Source organism: Hoplias malabaricus, chromosome 15 (genome assembly GCF_029633855.1).
Source record: "Hoplias malabaricus isolate fHopMal1 chromosome 15, fHopMal1.hap1, whole genome shotgun sequence".
Classification (NCBI taxonomy): domain Eukaryota; kingdom Metazoa; phylum Chordata; class Actinopteri; order Characiformes; family Erythrinidae; genus Hoplias; species Hoplias malabaricus.
In genome coordinates, this window is record NC_089814.1 from 32,263,531 (window position 1) to 32,279,934 (window position 16,404).

The window sequence follows — 16,404 nt, forward strand, 5'->3', positions numbered from 1 at the left end:
TGAGATTTTGTAGTTCTGCCTCATGAGAGAAAATAAGAATACACCCCAGAGCCACATTAGCCAGGGAGGGTGTAAATCCTTTAATTATACTAAATAAAAAGTTTGGGGGCGGCACGGTGGTGCAGCAGGTAGGTGTCGCAGTTACAGCTCCAGGGACCTGGAGGTTGTGGGTTCGATTCCAGCTCCGGGTGACTGTCTGTGAGGAGTGTGGTGTGTTCTCCCTGTGTCTGCGTGGGTTTCCTCCGGGTGACTGTCTGTGAGGAGTGTGGTGTGTTCTCCCTGTGTCTGCGTGGGTTTCCTCCGGGTGACTGTCTGTGAGGAGTGTGGTGTGTTCTCCCTGTGTCTGCGTGGGTTTCCTCTGGGTGACTGTCTGTGAATAGTGTGGTGTGTTCTCCCTGTGTCTGCGTGGGTTTCCTCCGGGTGACTGTCTGTGAATAGTGTGGTGTGTTCTCCCTGTGTCTGTGTGGGTTTCCTTCCATAGTCCAAAAACACATGTTGGTAGGTGGATTGGCGACTCAATAGTGTCCGTGGGTGTGAGTGTTTGTGTTGCCCTGTGAAGGACTGGCGCCACCTCCAGGGTGTGTTCCTGCCTTGTGCCCAATGATTACAGGTAGGGTCAGGAGCCACCACGACCCTGAACTGGATAAGGGTCACAGATAATGAATGAATAAATGAATGAATGAATAAAAAGTTTGATAGATTATTTACATTTCACAACATGCTTTCTACTGCATGGTAGTGGTAGGGCTGAATGTACAAAGAGCTAATTTACCTTCATTAAAGTTGTAACTTTTGGATCTGAATTGAGTAAACACTCAGAAATATGTTTTTGGGGATTTTTTTTTAATTACACTTTAGTAGAAAGAATTATTATGAAAGCAGGGTTCAGCCACATAAAATAATAATAAAAAATGCACCAAATTTTATTTTCATTAATGTGTAAGTTCCTATCTCAGTCTTTCGAGATATTATCTCATTATTCTGAGATACTAAGTCAAAAATTGAAATACATTATTTACTATCTCGATATATTTACATAGCATCTCAATAAATGAGATAATATATCGAAATATTGAGATAGAAACTTATATATTAATGGAAATTAATTGGTGCCTTTTTTAAATGACTACTTTATTTGGCGAAAACGGGCTTCCATAGGGCTTATGTTCCAAAGAAGAAGAAGAAGAATAAAGACCTGACCAAATCTTTCATGAGCTGTAACCTTGGTTGACTCTTAAGGTGGCGCTAATGCGGCGAATCTCTGTTTGCCGACCACCTTAAAGCAGGAGAAGAAGAAAGCGAAGGCAGTCGCTATGGGGCGCGAGTCGAGGTGATTAAAGCATATTTTATTTAAATATTGATTGAAAAACACGTACTGTTGACTGCATTAATGTGTGAGAAGGCATATAACACAGCAAACTGCACCAAAAGTTCAGAGAGTGTTAGCTAAATTTGCTAAAGGCAGCTGTGGAAAAATCCACAGCGAACAACGGGAGGCTAAAGACGCTAAAGCTAATGAAGTAAATCTGAACTAAATAACTAGGGCATAACTTAAAACCCGAGCTTGATGAAAACCCGTTAATACACCAGTAAAATTGGTTAACTGGCTAAATTTGGATGCTTATTCTAATTGTTTAGTCCACCTTAAATGACGTAGCATATACGTTCAGTCTGCACCGGAGAATTCAAACCAACCAAGTCCATTACTTTGTATTTGATTTGTATTAAATTATATAATCCTGTGTGTAAATTAACCGTGTATATATTAGGCCTACAAATAAATTGTAATTACTTTTTTGTCATTTTTAAAACACGACTAACTTTAGCGTAATATTGAAACTTTCAGTTTTTCCCCCCAAAATAAATAGATAATTAATACGTTTAAAAATGACGAGAAGAATTCATTTGCTTTGTACTGTACATTGGGATAAAACTGAATCCAAAAGTACATGAGAGTTTTGATTAAAGTGATTTAAAGATGGTGATTGTGATGTTAGTAATATTCATATTCAGTTCTTTTGATCCATTTTTAATAATACTCGACAGTTAACATAAAAATGATAAGCGCATGAGAATATGTGAATTTTTAATTACAGTTATACATTACAAAAACATAGTGCCCACTTCTGCCTGCACACACCTCTCTGCTACTCACTGGGCAAAATCCCCACCCCACGAGATGACAGGATTGGCTCCTTAGGTTTATGACATCATAAACCCTGGCTGAATTTGCCCCTGATTTTGAGACATTGCACTTTCAAAAACGGAAATCCTCTGCTAACATTGGCTTGTTAGTTCACTCATGATATATCTTCTAGTGCCTAAACAGCACCATGCAGGGCATGTTAACAAGGTTAAACACTTTGGATGTGGACTTAATGTTTCTAATGATTATTTTTCTTTCAAAACAGGACTCTTTGGATAATGTATATATATATATATCTATAACTTATTATTGTTGTTATTACAGAAAGTCTATTGTTGATCACAGGCACTACAGGAAGAGATCTTCATCGAGGGGGAGGTCCGGTAGTCGCTCTAAAAGCCGTTCTCCGGACTCGAAGCGTTCGAAGAAAGAGGAACGAGCCGGTTCTCGCAGTGAGAGGAGCAGGAGAGACCGGTCCAGGAGTCGAGAACGCCGAAGATCACGATCCAGAGACCGAAAGAGACAGAGGTTGAACCTCTTCACCCAGTCACAGCTTTGCTGATCACATCACCACAGACAATTATTATGTATTTTTTGTTTTTCCTGCATTGCTCGCAGCACAATTTTGCCTAAGATTCTTGCCAGTATTTACAAAGAGCCTAGGAGTGCATGCTATGGTGATGTTTGTCATTATTATATCATCATATGCTTTTCTGAGCAAATTGTAGATATCATTAGTTTTTAAAGGCTAAGCACCACTTAATGGTCCTCCATGAATATTTGATATTATTGTAGTTACTGACAGATATAAGTATGAATTAAAATGAAAATAGCAGCTTAATTTGCTTTAAAACTGACAATTTTATTAAATTGAAGGAAAAACCCGAGCTCGCTACGGAAATTCTTGAACGCGACCGTGACGTCACTGGTGGACAACAGCTGAACAACGCTGCGGTAAAACACCGTTATGACTGACTGTTATGACAGTATCTAGCTAAATAACCAACATTATTCATGACAATAGCCTAGCAATAAGCTAAACTCAAATGTAGAGGTACCGTTATTCTTGTAAATGTGATCGAAGTCGAACTCGAATTCATCCGACACTGTAAACCTCCGTAATGCAGCTACGTAGCCGAGTATAATCTGAGCCACCGAGTTTAGCGAGTCAAGCTAACGTTAACTAACACCAACTAAAACAGGCGAAGTCAGTGTCCATACCCTGTTTACCTCCATGTTACAGAGGCTCTTGAACACCTTTCGTTGGTGTCCTTACATGCCCATATTGTTGGAAAAGCGCCAGTGAAATGAGCTACAGATAACGGAGTGAGCGGAGGGTCCTTTCCAAAGTGCCCGTTTAAAGTTGACAAATTTAGTCCATTTTCTGGATATTTTGGGATCTTTGGGCCATTTGTTCACAGATGTCCCACTGTACATTGAATGATTGCAGCCAAAAACAACACACCTTTTCCTCATTTTGCATTAAATTAAGTGCAGCTTCTAGAGTTGTTGTCCACCATCTACGTCACAGGCAAGACGCCTATTAGAGTTTCCGAACACCGTTGGGGGGGGGGGTGGGTGGGGGGGGGGGGGGACCAATGGTCTTTTAAACCTTATTCCTTGAATCAGTAAGAAATAATATGTTTTCTGACTATCAATAAACACAAGTTAGGAACTCAACCACTGTATTTATTTGTTTGACACTTTCATAGAGCTGCTGCTTAGCCTTTAATGAGATGTAAAAACAAGTATTCAGGATGTTGTGACTGGATCACAGTCTGATTCATAAATAAAGTACAGTGAGGTTACTAAAACATTCCACTCATCTACGAGCAATGCCCCATCCACTGATATATAATTCTTCTTGTTCTTTGCTCCTGATAAATAATAAAAGTACGTGGTTATATTTCTCTGGCAGGCGTTCGAGGAGTCGAGAGAGGAAACGATCCCGGAGCCGTGAGCGCCGGAGGTCCAGGAGCAGAAGCAAAGCCAAAAGGTGGAGATCTTCCAACTCCTAACGACAATACACAATAATAGTAATATAAGTAGTTACAGATTTAAATAAAGAAGTAATTTATTACCTCTACTTTTTCATCAATACTTCCCATATTGGTTTATTAAGGTTTTGGCGTCTAATCAGGAGATCACAAGTGTAACCCCAGTGATGCATTGTTGGTAACATTTTTGTTAAATACCAATAAAACCACTGGTTTAAACCGAATAGCCTTTTTCTAACTTCTCTCCCTCAGCAAAGAGAAATCAGACAGCGCAGACCAGCTTGGAGACAAGAAGAAAGTCAAGGAGGAGAAGGAAGAGGAGAAAGCTGAGGATGTAAGTCTACTCTGGTTGGATTTAGAACTACAGAGTTCTTTTACTTCGTGTTAACGACCCACAATATTCACTCTCTCTGCAGCAAGACTTTGACCAGAACACTCTGGAGGAGGAGATGAGGAAGAGGAAAGAACGAGTGGAGAAATGGAGGGAGGAGCAGAGGAAAAAAGCGATGGAGAACATCGGAGAATTAAAGAAGGAGTTGGAGGAGATGAAACAGGGCAAGAAGTGGAGTCTTGAGGATGATGACGGTGAGCTAAAACGAACATGAAATTTAGAAAAAGTAAAATGTGTTGCACAACTGGAATCGATCAGTTACTGCTGTAATTTAAAGATTTCAGATTGAGTTAATCGTAGTAAATGCACTTATTAAAGACAAATTTGTGTCCATTTAATAGCAGTACATTTTGTTATTTCTGTGTCAGGATGTTATTTTCCAATAATTCAATAACAAATTATTTATTGAAAGAATGAGAGTAGGACAACTTCTTGTTTCATTCCACTGCTTTAACCTAAACGTGTTCTGTAATTTATTTGGGAGCTTTTCATGTATAAGGGTAATATACATCATAACTCGTTTCACTGGAAGCTGTTGCTTTTGTTAGTTTGCTGCTCATTGGATTACACACAGTTCACCTGCAATCACTGTATGGTGTATACTGCATCGCTGCTGCTACACATTGCTGTTTTATCTTGTTGACTCTCTGCACAGCAATGAATACATTCCCCAAATCAGTACCTGGGAATAATATATAAATATGTATATTAAAAATGTAGTGTTGTTAATTTTTTTACAAAATAACACACTATTAACCTGTTAATTTAGACACCATTTATTGGGTGAATCTTTCTTTCTTCCAGATGATGATGAGGAAGCTCCGTCTCCTGTTGATAATGAAGGAGAAGAGGAGGAGGAGAAGGAGAAAGAGAAGGAGGGAAACACAGAGGAGAGTAAAGAGATGGAAACAGAAACTGGAGAGGAGCTGGATCCTTTAGATGCGTATATGGAAGAGGTGAAGGAGGAGGTGAAGAAGTTCAACATGGGAACTATGAGAGGAGGAAAGGACAAGGTAATTACTGCTATTATTATTACTATTATTATTAAACTTTCATTATTTAAGTATTGACATATTACAGTTGAGTTTGTTAAAGAGGTAAATCAGCGAGAGCAGTGTTTATTTCTTTTTCATTGTAGTGTTTTGTTAATATTACAAGGGTTTCTCTCACAACATTCAATAAATAAAACCTTGATAACAGTAAACTGCTTTTTTACTTGTTTGTGTGTTTTCTACCATGACTTTGATGTTTACATTCCTTCATTAAATGTTCATATGCATATAAATATATAGAGATACACTTCATATTGGTGTAAACATGCTTAATTATGTATCAACAGAAAGGCGGAATGACTGTAACCAAAGTTGTAACTGTGGTTAAAACGAAAAAAACTCCTCATACCACCAAGAAGAAAGGAGAGTTGATGGAGAATGATCAGGATGCCATGGAGGTTTGTATAACACCAGTAACTCTGTTCTTAATATTTTTGTGTCTTAAACCATACCCCCAAGATGAGAATCTAAACTAAAATGAATAAAAGACTTATTAGTTTGTAATATTGGTAAATGATGCAGTAACTATTTTTAAATGCATGTTATCTACTTATAAAACTAAAGTGTGGAAATATGTAGGAAACCTTAGGGATTAATTAAGAAGTATTAGGTTATTTTTAGGTCATAATTCCTAGTTTTTGTGTCGTAATCTTTCCTTTGTCTTGGAGATAATGTGCGGTGGTGTATTTAATGTTTTGTAGTACTCCTCTGAAGAAGAGGAGGTAGATCTGCAGACAGCTCTCACTGGATATCAGACGAAACAACGGAAGATTCTGGAGCCTGTGGATCACCAGAAGATTCAGTACGAATCCTACAGAAAAAACTTCTACGTTGAAGTTCCTGAACTCGCCAAAATGAGTCAGGAGGGTGAGCTTACCATCTAGAAAATTAATTAATTCATTGTCTGTAACGCTTATCCAGTTCAGGGCGATGGAACACACCCTGGAGGGGGTGCCTGTCCATCACAGGGTTACACTCATACATTCACACCTATGGACGTTTTTTGAGTCGCCAATCCACCTACCAACGTGTGTTTTTGGACCGTGGGAGGAAACCCCTGCATACACGGGGAGAACACACCACACACCTCACAGACAATCACCCGGAGGAAACCCATGCAGACACAGGGAGAACACACCACACTCCTCACAGACAGTCACTTGGAGCGGGACTTGGACCCGCAACCTCCAGGTCTCTGGAGCTGTGACAGAGACACTACCTGCTGGGGCACCGTGCTGCCTCATTAATTAATTAATTAATTATTTATTCATTTACTTATATTATTTTCACAAAAAACCTTCCACACTGCCGTAGTGCTGTAGTTTACTAAATGTCTTCCTTATTTTCCAGAGGTGAATGAGTATCGTCTGGAGCTGGAGGGTATCACAGTGAAAGGGAAAGGCTGCCCCAAACCTATCAAAACCTGGGTACAGTGTGGCACCTCTATGAAAGTCTTAAATGCCCTGAAAAAGTGAGTGCAGCCCTTTGCATCCTGTGAAGTATATTCACTTCAGTGCTTCAGTTGCCTAGTAATGTTGACTTCTTATTGGTTTTATTATTTTCAAAAATTGTCACATATATACTCTCTTATTAGTGACATTTTTTTATAATTAAAAAAGGTGAGCAAAAGTAAAACTGCTTTGAATTGTGTGCCTCTGCGGTCCTCGTTCTACAATGTTTATTTACATTTGGATTGTTTCTGCTGCTTACTTAAATTAGAAATTTTATTTGACAATTCCCAAAGGTGAATGTGAGATTCAGTATTCAGAATTTTTGTCCTTCTAAAGTGTTTTATTTTTTATTTTAATTTAGTTTTCTAAAGGTTTAGCAGAGAGAGAGTGATTTTACCTGAGCCTTTTTTCTTTTTATGCTCTTAGGCACAATTATGAGAAGCCCACTCCAATCCAGTCTCAGGCAATTCCTGCCATTATGTCCGGACGGGATTTAATTGGAATCGCAAAGACTGGGAGTGGGAAGACCATCGCCTTCCTTCTGCCCATGTTTCGCCACATCTTGGACCAGAGACCGCTGGAAGAGGCAGAAGGACCCATCGGTACAGTCACAACTCTGTTAACTCTGTTAATCTGGTTCTGGTGTTCAGAATGAATGGGTTTACTGCAGAGTAAACACCAAAGTCGACAATCTGCGATGTACAAATCATATTTAGTTTAAACGTAAAGTTGTACTGAACTGAATATTCAGTTCATCAGACTTTTGTAACGTCGTCTATAAAATGCTCATAGCTGCATTTTTAAAATACATTTTTAGAAGGAAAGTTCCTGTTTTGATTTGTTGCAGACATTCGTCATGTGATGAAGCCTGTGGTTTACGGGTGGGCGATGATAAATATCATGATATTTCAGGGTATTTTGCTGATATCCTTGGCAATAAAACACTGACAAATACTTTTATTCATTTAAAGAACACATTATTGCAACAAATAAGATGTTATAATAATATTAATTATACTCAATTCAATACATTCTTACATGGGCGGCACGGTGGCGCAGCAGGTAGTGTCGCAGTCACACTGAAGGTTGTGGGTTCGAGGGGTCTGTGAGGAGTGTGGTGTGTGCTCTCTGTGTCTGCGTGGGTTTCCTCCGGGTGAATGTTTGTGAGGAGTGTGGTGTGCTCTCCCTGTGTCTGCGTGGGTTTCCTCCGGGTGACTGTCTGTGAGGAGTGTGGTGTGTTTTCCCTGTGTCTGTGTGGGTTTCCTCCAGGTGACTGTCTGTGAGGAGTGTGGTGTGTTCTCTCTGTGTCTGCATGGGTTTCCTCCGGGTGATGTCTGTGAGGAGTGTGATTTGTTCTCTCTGTGTCTGCGTGGGTTTCCTCCCACAGTCAAAAAACACACATTGGGAGGTGGATTGGTGATTCAAAAGTGTCCGTAGGTGTGAGTGTGTGAGTGAATGTGTGAGTGTATGTTGTTTCCCTGTGAAGGACTGGCGCCCCCTCCAGGGTGTATTACTGCCTTGCGCCCAATGATCTCAGGTAGGCTCTGGACCCACCGCTACCCTGAACTGAATGAATGAATGAATGAATATTCTTACATAACACCATCATTTTATTGTACATTTGATAGCTTGTATCCAAACAACCTCCACACTGAAGGTGAAGAACGTATGGCAAATAACTGCATGACCTCATTACGTATTTACATCGTCTTAAAAATGATGCTGTTGTTATCGGGAATAATTCAATCTGACACAGCCTTACTGTGAATCCTACAGATTTGTGCGTTTATGGCGTTAGTTCTCATCTCTGCTGATTGACTGTGTAAATCTGTGTGTTTATTAAACTCGGAGTAATCTTATTTTCTGCTCTCCCCCAGCTGTCATAATGACCCCCACCAGAGAGCTGGCTTTGCAGATAACGAAGGAGTGTAAGAAATTCTCGAAGCCACTGGGGCTCAGGGTGGTTTGCGTGTACGGAGGAACTGGGATCAGCGAACAGGTGTGGATAAAGATATTATATTAAATGCATTTAAAATATTACATTTCTTATTTTAAGAAGCTCCTTTTCTTGCTGTGACCTCGTGTACACGGGAAAACTCGGAGACGACACACAGCTCGCCTTAAACACTGATTACAATGATCTCTTATTATTGAATGTTTTCTACAATGGATTGATTAATCACGGCTCACTGGCAAACACATCGGAAGCCTTGATAAGACACTGAACGAATTGCACGAAGCGAGTTGCGGGGGTGGAAGGACGATGTTGTCAAGGCGGCCACCCTAACCAAAAAAGCACTGTGGGAAACACTGATGTCCACACAAGTATTTGGACCAGACTTTCTGTACCAGTTCCTAACGTTAACCCTCAGTCTGTGTTATGTTTTTTATCGAACAGATTGCGGAGCTGAAGCGAGGAGCTGAAATCATTGTGTGTACTCCAGGCAGAATGATCGACATGTTGGGAGCTAACAGCGGTGAGTGTGTTGTTAATTATAGTTACTAAGAGACGTAGCTGGCAGTGTATGCCCCTTACTCTCCTGAGGAACTTTATATGCTGTCAATAGAAAGGTCTCATATAAATTGATAGTGATTTTAGAGGTCACTCTCTCAGCAATGTCCAGTTTTCTTTTCATGGGATGTTTATGAAGATGAAATTGCTACGCTACCATTGTCTAAACCAAACTAAATGTAACATCCAGACATCTGAGGTGTTTCCTGAGGACTCTGCTGAAGGTAGGTGATGCTAATTTAACCCAGGCTCTGAACAAACATTCACGCAGGATCACGAGTGTCTCTTCTCTTCCACACATGCGTGGTAATCTCTGCTGTGTGTTTTTCTAGGTGAAAGCGGTCAGAAATAGCGCAGCTGTTGATGCAGATTTAAATATTTGAGTGTTGTCAGGGTCTTCGTGCCCCTCAGATGGTACGCAAGAAACGGAAAACCAAACGGGACTCTGTAGTGTTAGTGTGGATTGCCTGTAGTATTTTATCCACGTAACGTATTGTTTTAAACTGGTGTTTTGTAACATGCTAATATAAGAGTTTGTGTGTTTTGTGTTTGGATGTTTAGGGCGAGTCACTAATTTGCGAAGGGTGACGTACGTGGTGGTCGATGAAGCCGACCGAATGTTCGACATGGGCTTCGAGCCACAGGTCAGTCTTTCTGAACAGTAAAGTGTACACACAAGTTTGTGCCCACTTGTACATCCCTTGTTTCTTCTGAAATGAAGGGTGTTAATAGGTAGTTTGACCGCCTTGCGGCTCTTCTGGGAGCAGATGCTGTCTGCCCATGGGTTTTGCTCATGTGCGCCTTCTCTAGAGCTCCCTGTTGTATTGGTCAGTGCTTTTCCCTGGAAATTATATCATTGATAATATTATTAATTAGGAAAAAAAATAAATTAAGAAGTATGTTGAACCACGTGCCTTTAGAGCAGTTAAATGTGGGTTGTTTTTATTTATTTATTTATTTTCTTTAAGAAAATGGGACTAGTCTGTGATCTATAAATGGTATAACCTGTGTGTGTGTGTGTGTGTGCAGGTGATGCGTATCGTTGAGAACGTGAGGCCGGATCGTCAGACGGTGATGTTCTCTGCCACGTTCCCACGGGCGATGGAGGCTTTAGCTCGGAGAATCCTCACCAAACCTTTGGAGATTCAGGTTGGGGGCAGGAGTGTGGTCTGCTCGGATGTGGAGCAACATGTGGTGAGAACTGATGTCTATTCTGGACAAAAACAACCAACTCTACTCTTATTTTTTTTATATACATTTTTTGAAATCTGTCTTTTATTAATACAGGGCTCATAAATGTTAATAGCTGATGGGTTTTATTTTGATGCTGGAAGCTTATTGGCTACTGACTGTACACAACATCCCATTCATTTCATTTTCTCTTTTTCAGTCCTGGTTCATATATATATATAATATGTCTCTTATGTTTGAACACTAAACATGTTCCAGACTCAGTGTTAGTCGTGGTCATGACATCACAGGGTTCTATTAACATCTGATATATATTTTGTATGTTCCAGATTGTGATTGAGGAGGAGAAGAAGTTCCTGAAGCTTCTGGAGATTCTGGGCCATTACCAGGAAAAGGGCTCTGTGATTATATTTGTAGATAAACAAGAGCACGCGGACGCTCTGCTCAAAGACCTCATGAAGGCCTCGTACCCTTGCATGTCCCTGCATGGAGGTACGGCTCTGCTCTTTCAGTAAAATAAAAGCCAACTGTCTGTAACACCCAACAAAGTGTAACTGATTAAATCTTTGTCACCTTCAGTAAATGACTGAATGTATACGAGAAGACACTGCTGTGCTTCACTGTGTTCCGTTGCATGTCTTCTGTGTTGTCAGGTATTGATCAGTACGATCGGGACAGTATTATTAATGACTTTAAGAACGGAGCCTGCAGGCTGATGGTGGCCACCTCCGTGGCGGCGAGGGGCTTGGACGTTAAGCAGCTGATCCTCGTGGTGAACTACAGCTGTCCGAACCACTACGAAGATTACGTGCACAGAGCCGGACGCACTGGCCGGGCTGGAAATAAGGTACAAATGATGCAAAGCACCTCATGGAACTGTAACTCACTCACTCACACGTATTTACTTAGTTGGCCCTGCCTCACAGTAATCCCTCTGTTCACACGAATTGGACTTCATCTTGCTTAATTTGTGCACCAAACATCCACTTCATACCTGTTTATTCATGAATCCTTACAGCCCCTCATAAGGTCTCCTCCTTTCTTAAAGGGAGCATCACTTGAGTCTCTTCTTTGTTTATGCTTCATGCAGAAATTACCCACATTTTTGTCTTGTGCAACAAGTGCATGTTTAATAACGTTTTATCAGTTTTGTGGTCATTATTTTTACAAACTCACTGCTGTTATCCTGTGTTTTAATCAGGGTTACGCCTACACGTTCATCACAGAGGAGCAGGCGCGCTACGCTGGAGACATCATTAAAGCTCTGGAACTCTCCGGTTCTGCAGTTCCTCCAGAGCTTGAACGACTCTGGATCACCTTCAAAGAGCAGCAGAAAGCCGTAAGAGCAGCAGAATTCATGCGCAGTTGTGTATCATTTCCAGAACGTTAGGGATGAGCGGTTCACTCCAATCTGATTCGGATGTTGCCATGTGGACCTTCTTTGTCTAGTGTGGTTCTCTACCTTCACTGAACGACACACATTAGCATTAATTTGGCACCTTCTCTTGGTGGAGGATATGAGAACATCTGATTATTGAAATTTTTCAGTTGTGGACTACATAGAGGATGTATATTTTGCATTAATGGTTTATAACTAGTTTTTTACACATCGTGCATGAAAAAATGCAACAAAACCAGTGAACATCACAGATGCAATGGTCTTAATTCCAGCTGATTTTAGCTGATCAGCCTTTGGTTATAAGCACTGTGGTGTAAAGATGCACGACATGTAAGAAAGAAGATAATGCCCTGCTTTTTTATTCTCCTAACAGGAAGGGAAGATCATCAAAAGCAGCAGCGGGTTTTCAGGGAAGGGCTTTAAGTTTGATGAGACGGAGCACGCTCTGGCGAATGAGAGGAAGAAGCTGCAGAAAGCGGCGCTGGGGCTCCATGACTCTGATGATGAGGACACAGCGCTGGATGTGAGTCTCGGTTTTCAGTGTTTCGTTGAAACTATGAAAGTGACACAAATATTCTGGTGTTTAATGCAAAATTTATAGTAAAAAGTGCAATTTCTCCTTCCCTGTCTAACCTTGAGACCATATTGTCTAACCAGTGCAAGGTACCGGCAGATTGTCCTGATTGTCTCCTCTGCTTCTTTACAGATCGATGAACAGATCGAGAGCATGTTTAACTCCAAGAAACGGGTGAAGGATCTCTCTGCTCCGGGCAGCAGTGCTACGGTTCCAGCTGCTGGATTCACTGGAGCTGCTTCAGCTGCATCTCTCACCGGCCTCGCAGCGCCTTCCGCTGGAAACATCCAGAAACTGGAAATTGCCAAGAAACTGGCTCTTAAAATCAACGCACAGAAGAATCTGGGGGCAGAGGCACAGGTGAGGGGCTGTATTTCTGTAAGATGCACAGCATTTCTTTTTTAAGAGTAAATTGTCTTGGCTCATGGGAGATGCACAGTGCCTTCACATTTCTTTAAAAATAAGTTTTATAGCCTTCTTATTTTCACACTGAATATATTTCACACAGAATTATGTATCTGAACTGATCAGTAAATCAATAAACATCTGTTTGAAGTACAGCTGCATCAGTGTGATATAATACTGCGGCCTAGACCTGTTTTCTGGTTGTACTTCATTTGCTTCAATGGTTGATCTACTGCTATGTCCATGGTTTGAAAGCTTTGACAGCGAAAATAAAAAGGTGAATACATTTGTTTGAAATCTGAGAGGGACTGGTGCAGGGTGTTGGCACTGGCAGAGAGGATTTGGCAGATTTTTCATGGGCGCAACCCACATACTCAGCTCTTCTGCTCGTCCCACAAATGCATGTTCCTTACAAGTGTGGCACCATTTAAAAGGGAAATGAACAGGGTTTCTAGCTGTATAAGATTTACTGCCAAGAAGCATTGATACAACAAAGAAATAATCGACCAAACACACACACACACATGCATATATATATAATGCTGTTAACTATTAGTTCTAATTAAAAATTTTTTTTCTGCTAATGGCAGGATGTGATGCAGCAGGCTACCAATGCCATCATGAGGGGCGGCACCATCATCGCTCCCTCCGTCTCTGCCAAAACAATCGCAGAGCAACTTGCCGAGAAAATCAATGCCAAACTCAACTACACACCAGTGGAGAAACTGGAGGAGGAACGACAGGCTGCAGAACAGAATGAGAGCGTGAAGAGATATGAGGAGGAGCTGGAGATCAATGACTTCCCTCAGGTACATGTTCATTTCTTTCACATTAACAGTGTCTGTGTTTGAGGAATTTGTCCAGTAAATGAGTTACACACAATTAGGTTGGAGATTAACGTTTTAAAGCATGTAACTATACCTTTATATTATACAGTCAACTAGAGCTAGGCCAGAACTTATATCGCAATATGTTTCTTAATTTCTGTCATTGCGATATAATTCCGATATCAATATGAACAATATAAAAGCCTCAGGAAAAACTGCCAAGAACTGAAAGCTACATGACATCACCATCAGACAACAACCTCTTGACTTTGCCAATATTAATATTTTTAAACTAATTTTAGAATTGAGTGCTGAACTGATGACGGCGCTCTGTAATGAGCGTAATTCAGGGAGAGATACTGTAAATAATGTGTATTGAAGTATTGAAAATGTGTTTTTATATTTCGATATACATCAATATTGAATTATTATCCAGTCCCACACTCATTCATTCATTATCTGTAAGCGCTTATCCAATTCAGGGTCGCGGTGGGTCCAGAGCCTACCTGGAATCATTGGCCGCAAGGCGGGAATACACCCTGGAGGGGGCGCCAGTCCTTCACAGTGCGACACACTCACACATTCACTCACACACTCCCACCTGTGGACACTTTTGAGTCTCCAATCCACCTACCAACGTGTGTTTTTGGACTGTGGGAGGAAACTGGAGCACCCGGAGGAAACCCACACAGACACGGAGAACACACCACACTCCTCACAGGCATTCACCCGGAGGAAACCCACGCAGACACAGGGAGAACACACCACACTCCTCACAGGCAGTCACCCGGAGGAAACCCACGCAGACACAGGGAGAACACACCACACTCCTCACAGGCAGTCACCCGGAGGAAACCCACGCAGACACAAGGAGAACACACCACACTCCTCACAGACAGTCACCCGGAGGAAACCCACACGGACACAGGGAGAACACACCACACTCCTCACCCGGAGCGGCCAGCCCCACACTCTACGTGTAAAACAGTTAAAAGTTTGAGCACCTCCAGTCAGATTAAATGAATAAAAACTTAACACAGCCCACATGTGAGGATGGAGATAGAACAGTATTAGCTTTTAAATCAGTATTTCTGTTCTTGCTAACTGTTTTTCACCGTGCAGACGGCGAGATGGAAGGTGACATCTAAAGAAGCTCTACAGAGGATTGGAGAGTACTCTGAAGCTGCCATCACCATCAGAGGAACCTACTTCCCTCCAGGAAAAGAACCCAAAGAAGGAGAGCGCAAGATTTACCTTGCTATCGAGAGTATGTCTGTGTTTTAAATCTAATTTAAATTTAAATCAGTTCCGTAGTTTTATAATTTATTTTTATAATTCATTATAATTCATTCATTAACTTGGTGAAGAAATGTTAAGTCAGATCTTTCAGTGCATTATGAATGACCAGTAATATTCGGTTTATTTCACTAGGCGCTAATGAGCTGGCAGTGCAGAAAGCGAAGGCAGAAATCACCCGACTGATTAAAGAGGAGCTCATCCGTCTGGTAACCTTTGTTTATCATTTCCATTATATTAATAACTATTTAATTACCACTATGAATAAGACATACACACTTTTCACTGTATTACTATTGAATTACTCATGTTAATTGGTACTTTTTTACATTTTAAAATATGGTAATTTAATATTTTAGAATAAATCAAAAAGTTAACGTTGTACATTTTTTTTTTTACAGTCTTAATCTTCCACAGCTGTTTTTGTTTTTTTGAACACGTTTATGTAAAAATGTAGTAGTTTTTTAAATAAATCTGTGATATTACTATATCATTAATATATTATGAACCATTATCTGTAATAGAATTGAATTTATGTGCAAAATAATACAGATTTTCTTTATTTATTAACACAATATTTTTATTGTTTTTGCCTTTCAGCAAAACTCATACCAGCCGACCAGTAAAGGAAGATATAAAGTTCTGTAGAAGATCAGAATCGCCGTCACAGCATCTTTACTCCTGTCTTTGCCAGAATTTCACACATTGTTTTACAATATTTTGTTTAAAGGCAATAAAACATGGGCTTATTCTGATATTTTTTGGTGTATTTTATTTTTCTCCCATTGGAGCTGTTTAGTAAAACCGTCTCTGAAAGATTTCATTGGTTTTGTGAGATGAATTTTCATGGTTTGTGTTGAAAAAGATGTAGTTTAGATGGTCTTTTACAATAAAATCACCTTTTAAACTAATGTTCTTTCTTGTGTTTGGTGGGAACGTGTAAATTATATATGGAGATTATGTGTTTAGGTCATGTAAAGCCATTCATGTGAATCTGATCTCGGAGGTGAACGTGGGGTGTGTTTACTACTGAGTTAACAGCAGCTGAACTGATAGAGGATGCGTAAATAACAACATTGAAGAGATGGGGAATAAATGATGCTAAGGCAAAGACGGCTGGGATTTAAGGTTTGGGTTTGGATTAGGACTGGGTTTTTGTTTTT

General features: G+C 40.5%; 1 protein-coding gene across 2 annotated transcripts; it reads left to right on the forward strand.

Annotated features, from left to right (window-relative positions):
• The first annotated feature begins 1,205 nt into the window (after positions 1-1,205).
• Positions 1,206-15,996, forward strand: ddx46 (DEAD (Asp-Glu-Ala-Asp) box polypeptide 46). Of its 2 annotated transcripts, none has more exons than XM_066645655.1 (23): positions 1,206-1,330; positions 2,492-2,674; positions 4,065-4,142; positions 4,396-4,477; positions 4,560-4,728; positions 5,339-5,547; positions 5,874-5,984; positions 6,288-6,453; positions 6,937-7,057; positions 7,464-7,639; positions 8,915-9,036; positions 9,436-9,514; positions 10,111-10,193; positions 10,579-10,743; positions 11,070-11,232; positions 11,394-11,587; positions 11,942-12,079; positions 12,513-12,662; positions 12,846-13,073; positions 13,709-13,927; positions 15,068-15,212; positions 15,377-15,450; positions 15,842-15,996. In XM_066645655.1, the coding sequence occupies exons 1-23, from the start codon at positions 1,314-1,316 to the stop codon at positions 15,887-15,889; spliced, it is 3,120 nt and encodes a 1,039-aa protein (XP_066501752.1). In that variant the 5' UTR covers positions 1,206-1,313; the 3' UTR covers positions 15,890-15,996. The 2 variants fall into 2 exon arrangements, with proteins under 2 accessions (XP_066501752.1, XP_066501751.1); XM_066645654.1 differs by having other exon boundaries at positions 1,250-1,330; positions 2,471-2,674.
• The last annotated feature ends 408 nt before the right edge of the window (positions 15,997-16,404 follow it).

What these genes read in the sequence shown, in the direction of transcription:
- ddx46 (XM_066645654.1), top strand. An exon ending in GAGTCTTGAGGATGATGACG is followed by an intron (nt 4,729 to 5,338) that starts GTGAGCTAAAAC and finishes TCTTTCTTCCAG; the next exon opens with ATGATGATGAGGAAGCTCCG. An exon ending in AGAGGCAGAAGGACCCATCG is followed by an intron (nt 7,640 to 8,914) that starts GTACAGTCACAA and finishes GCTCTCCCCCAG; the next exon opens with CTGTCATAATGACCCCCACC.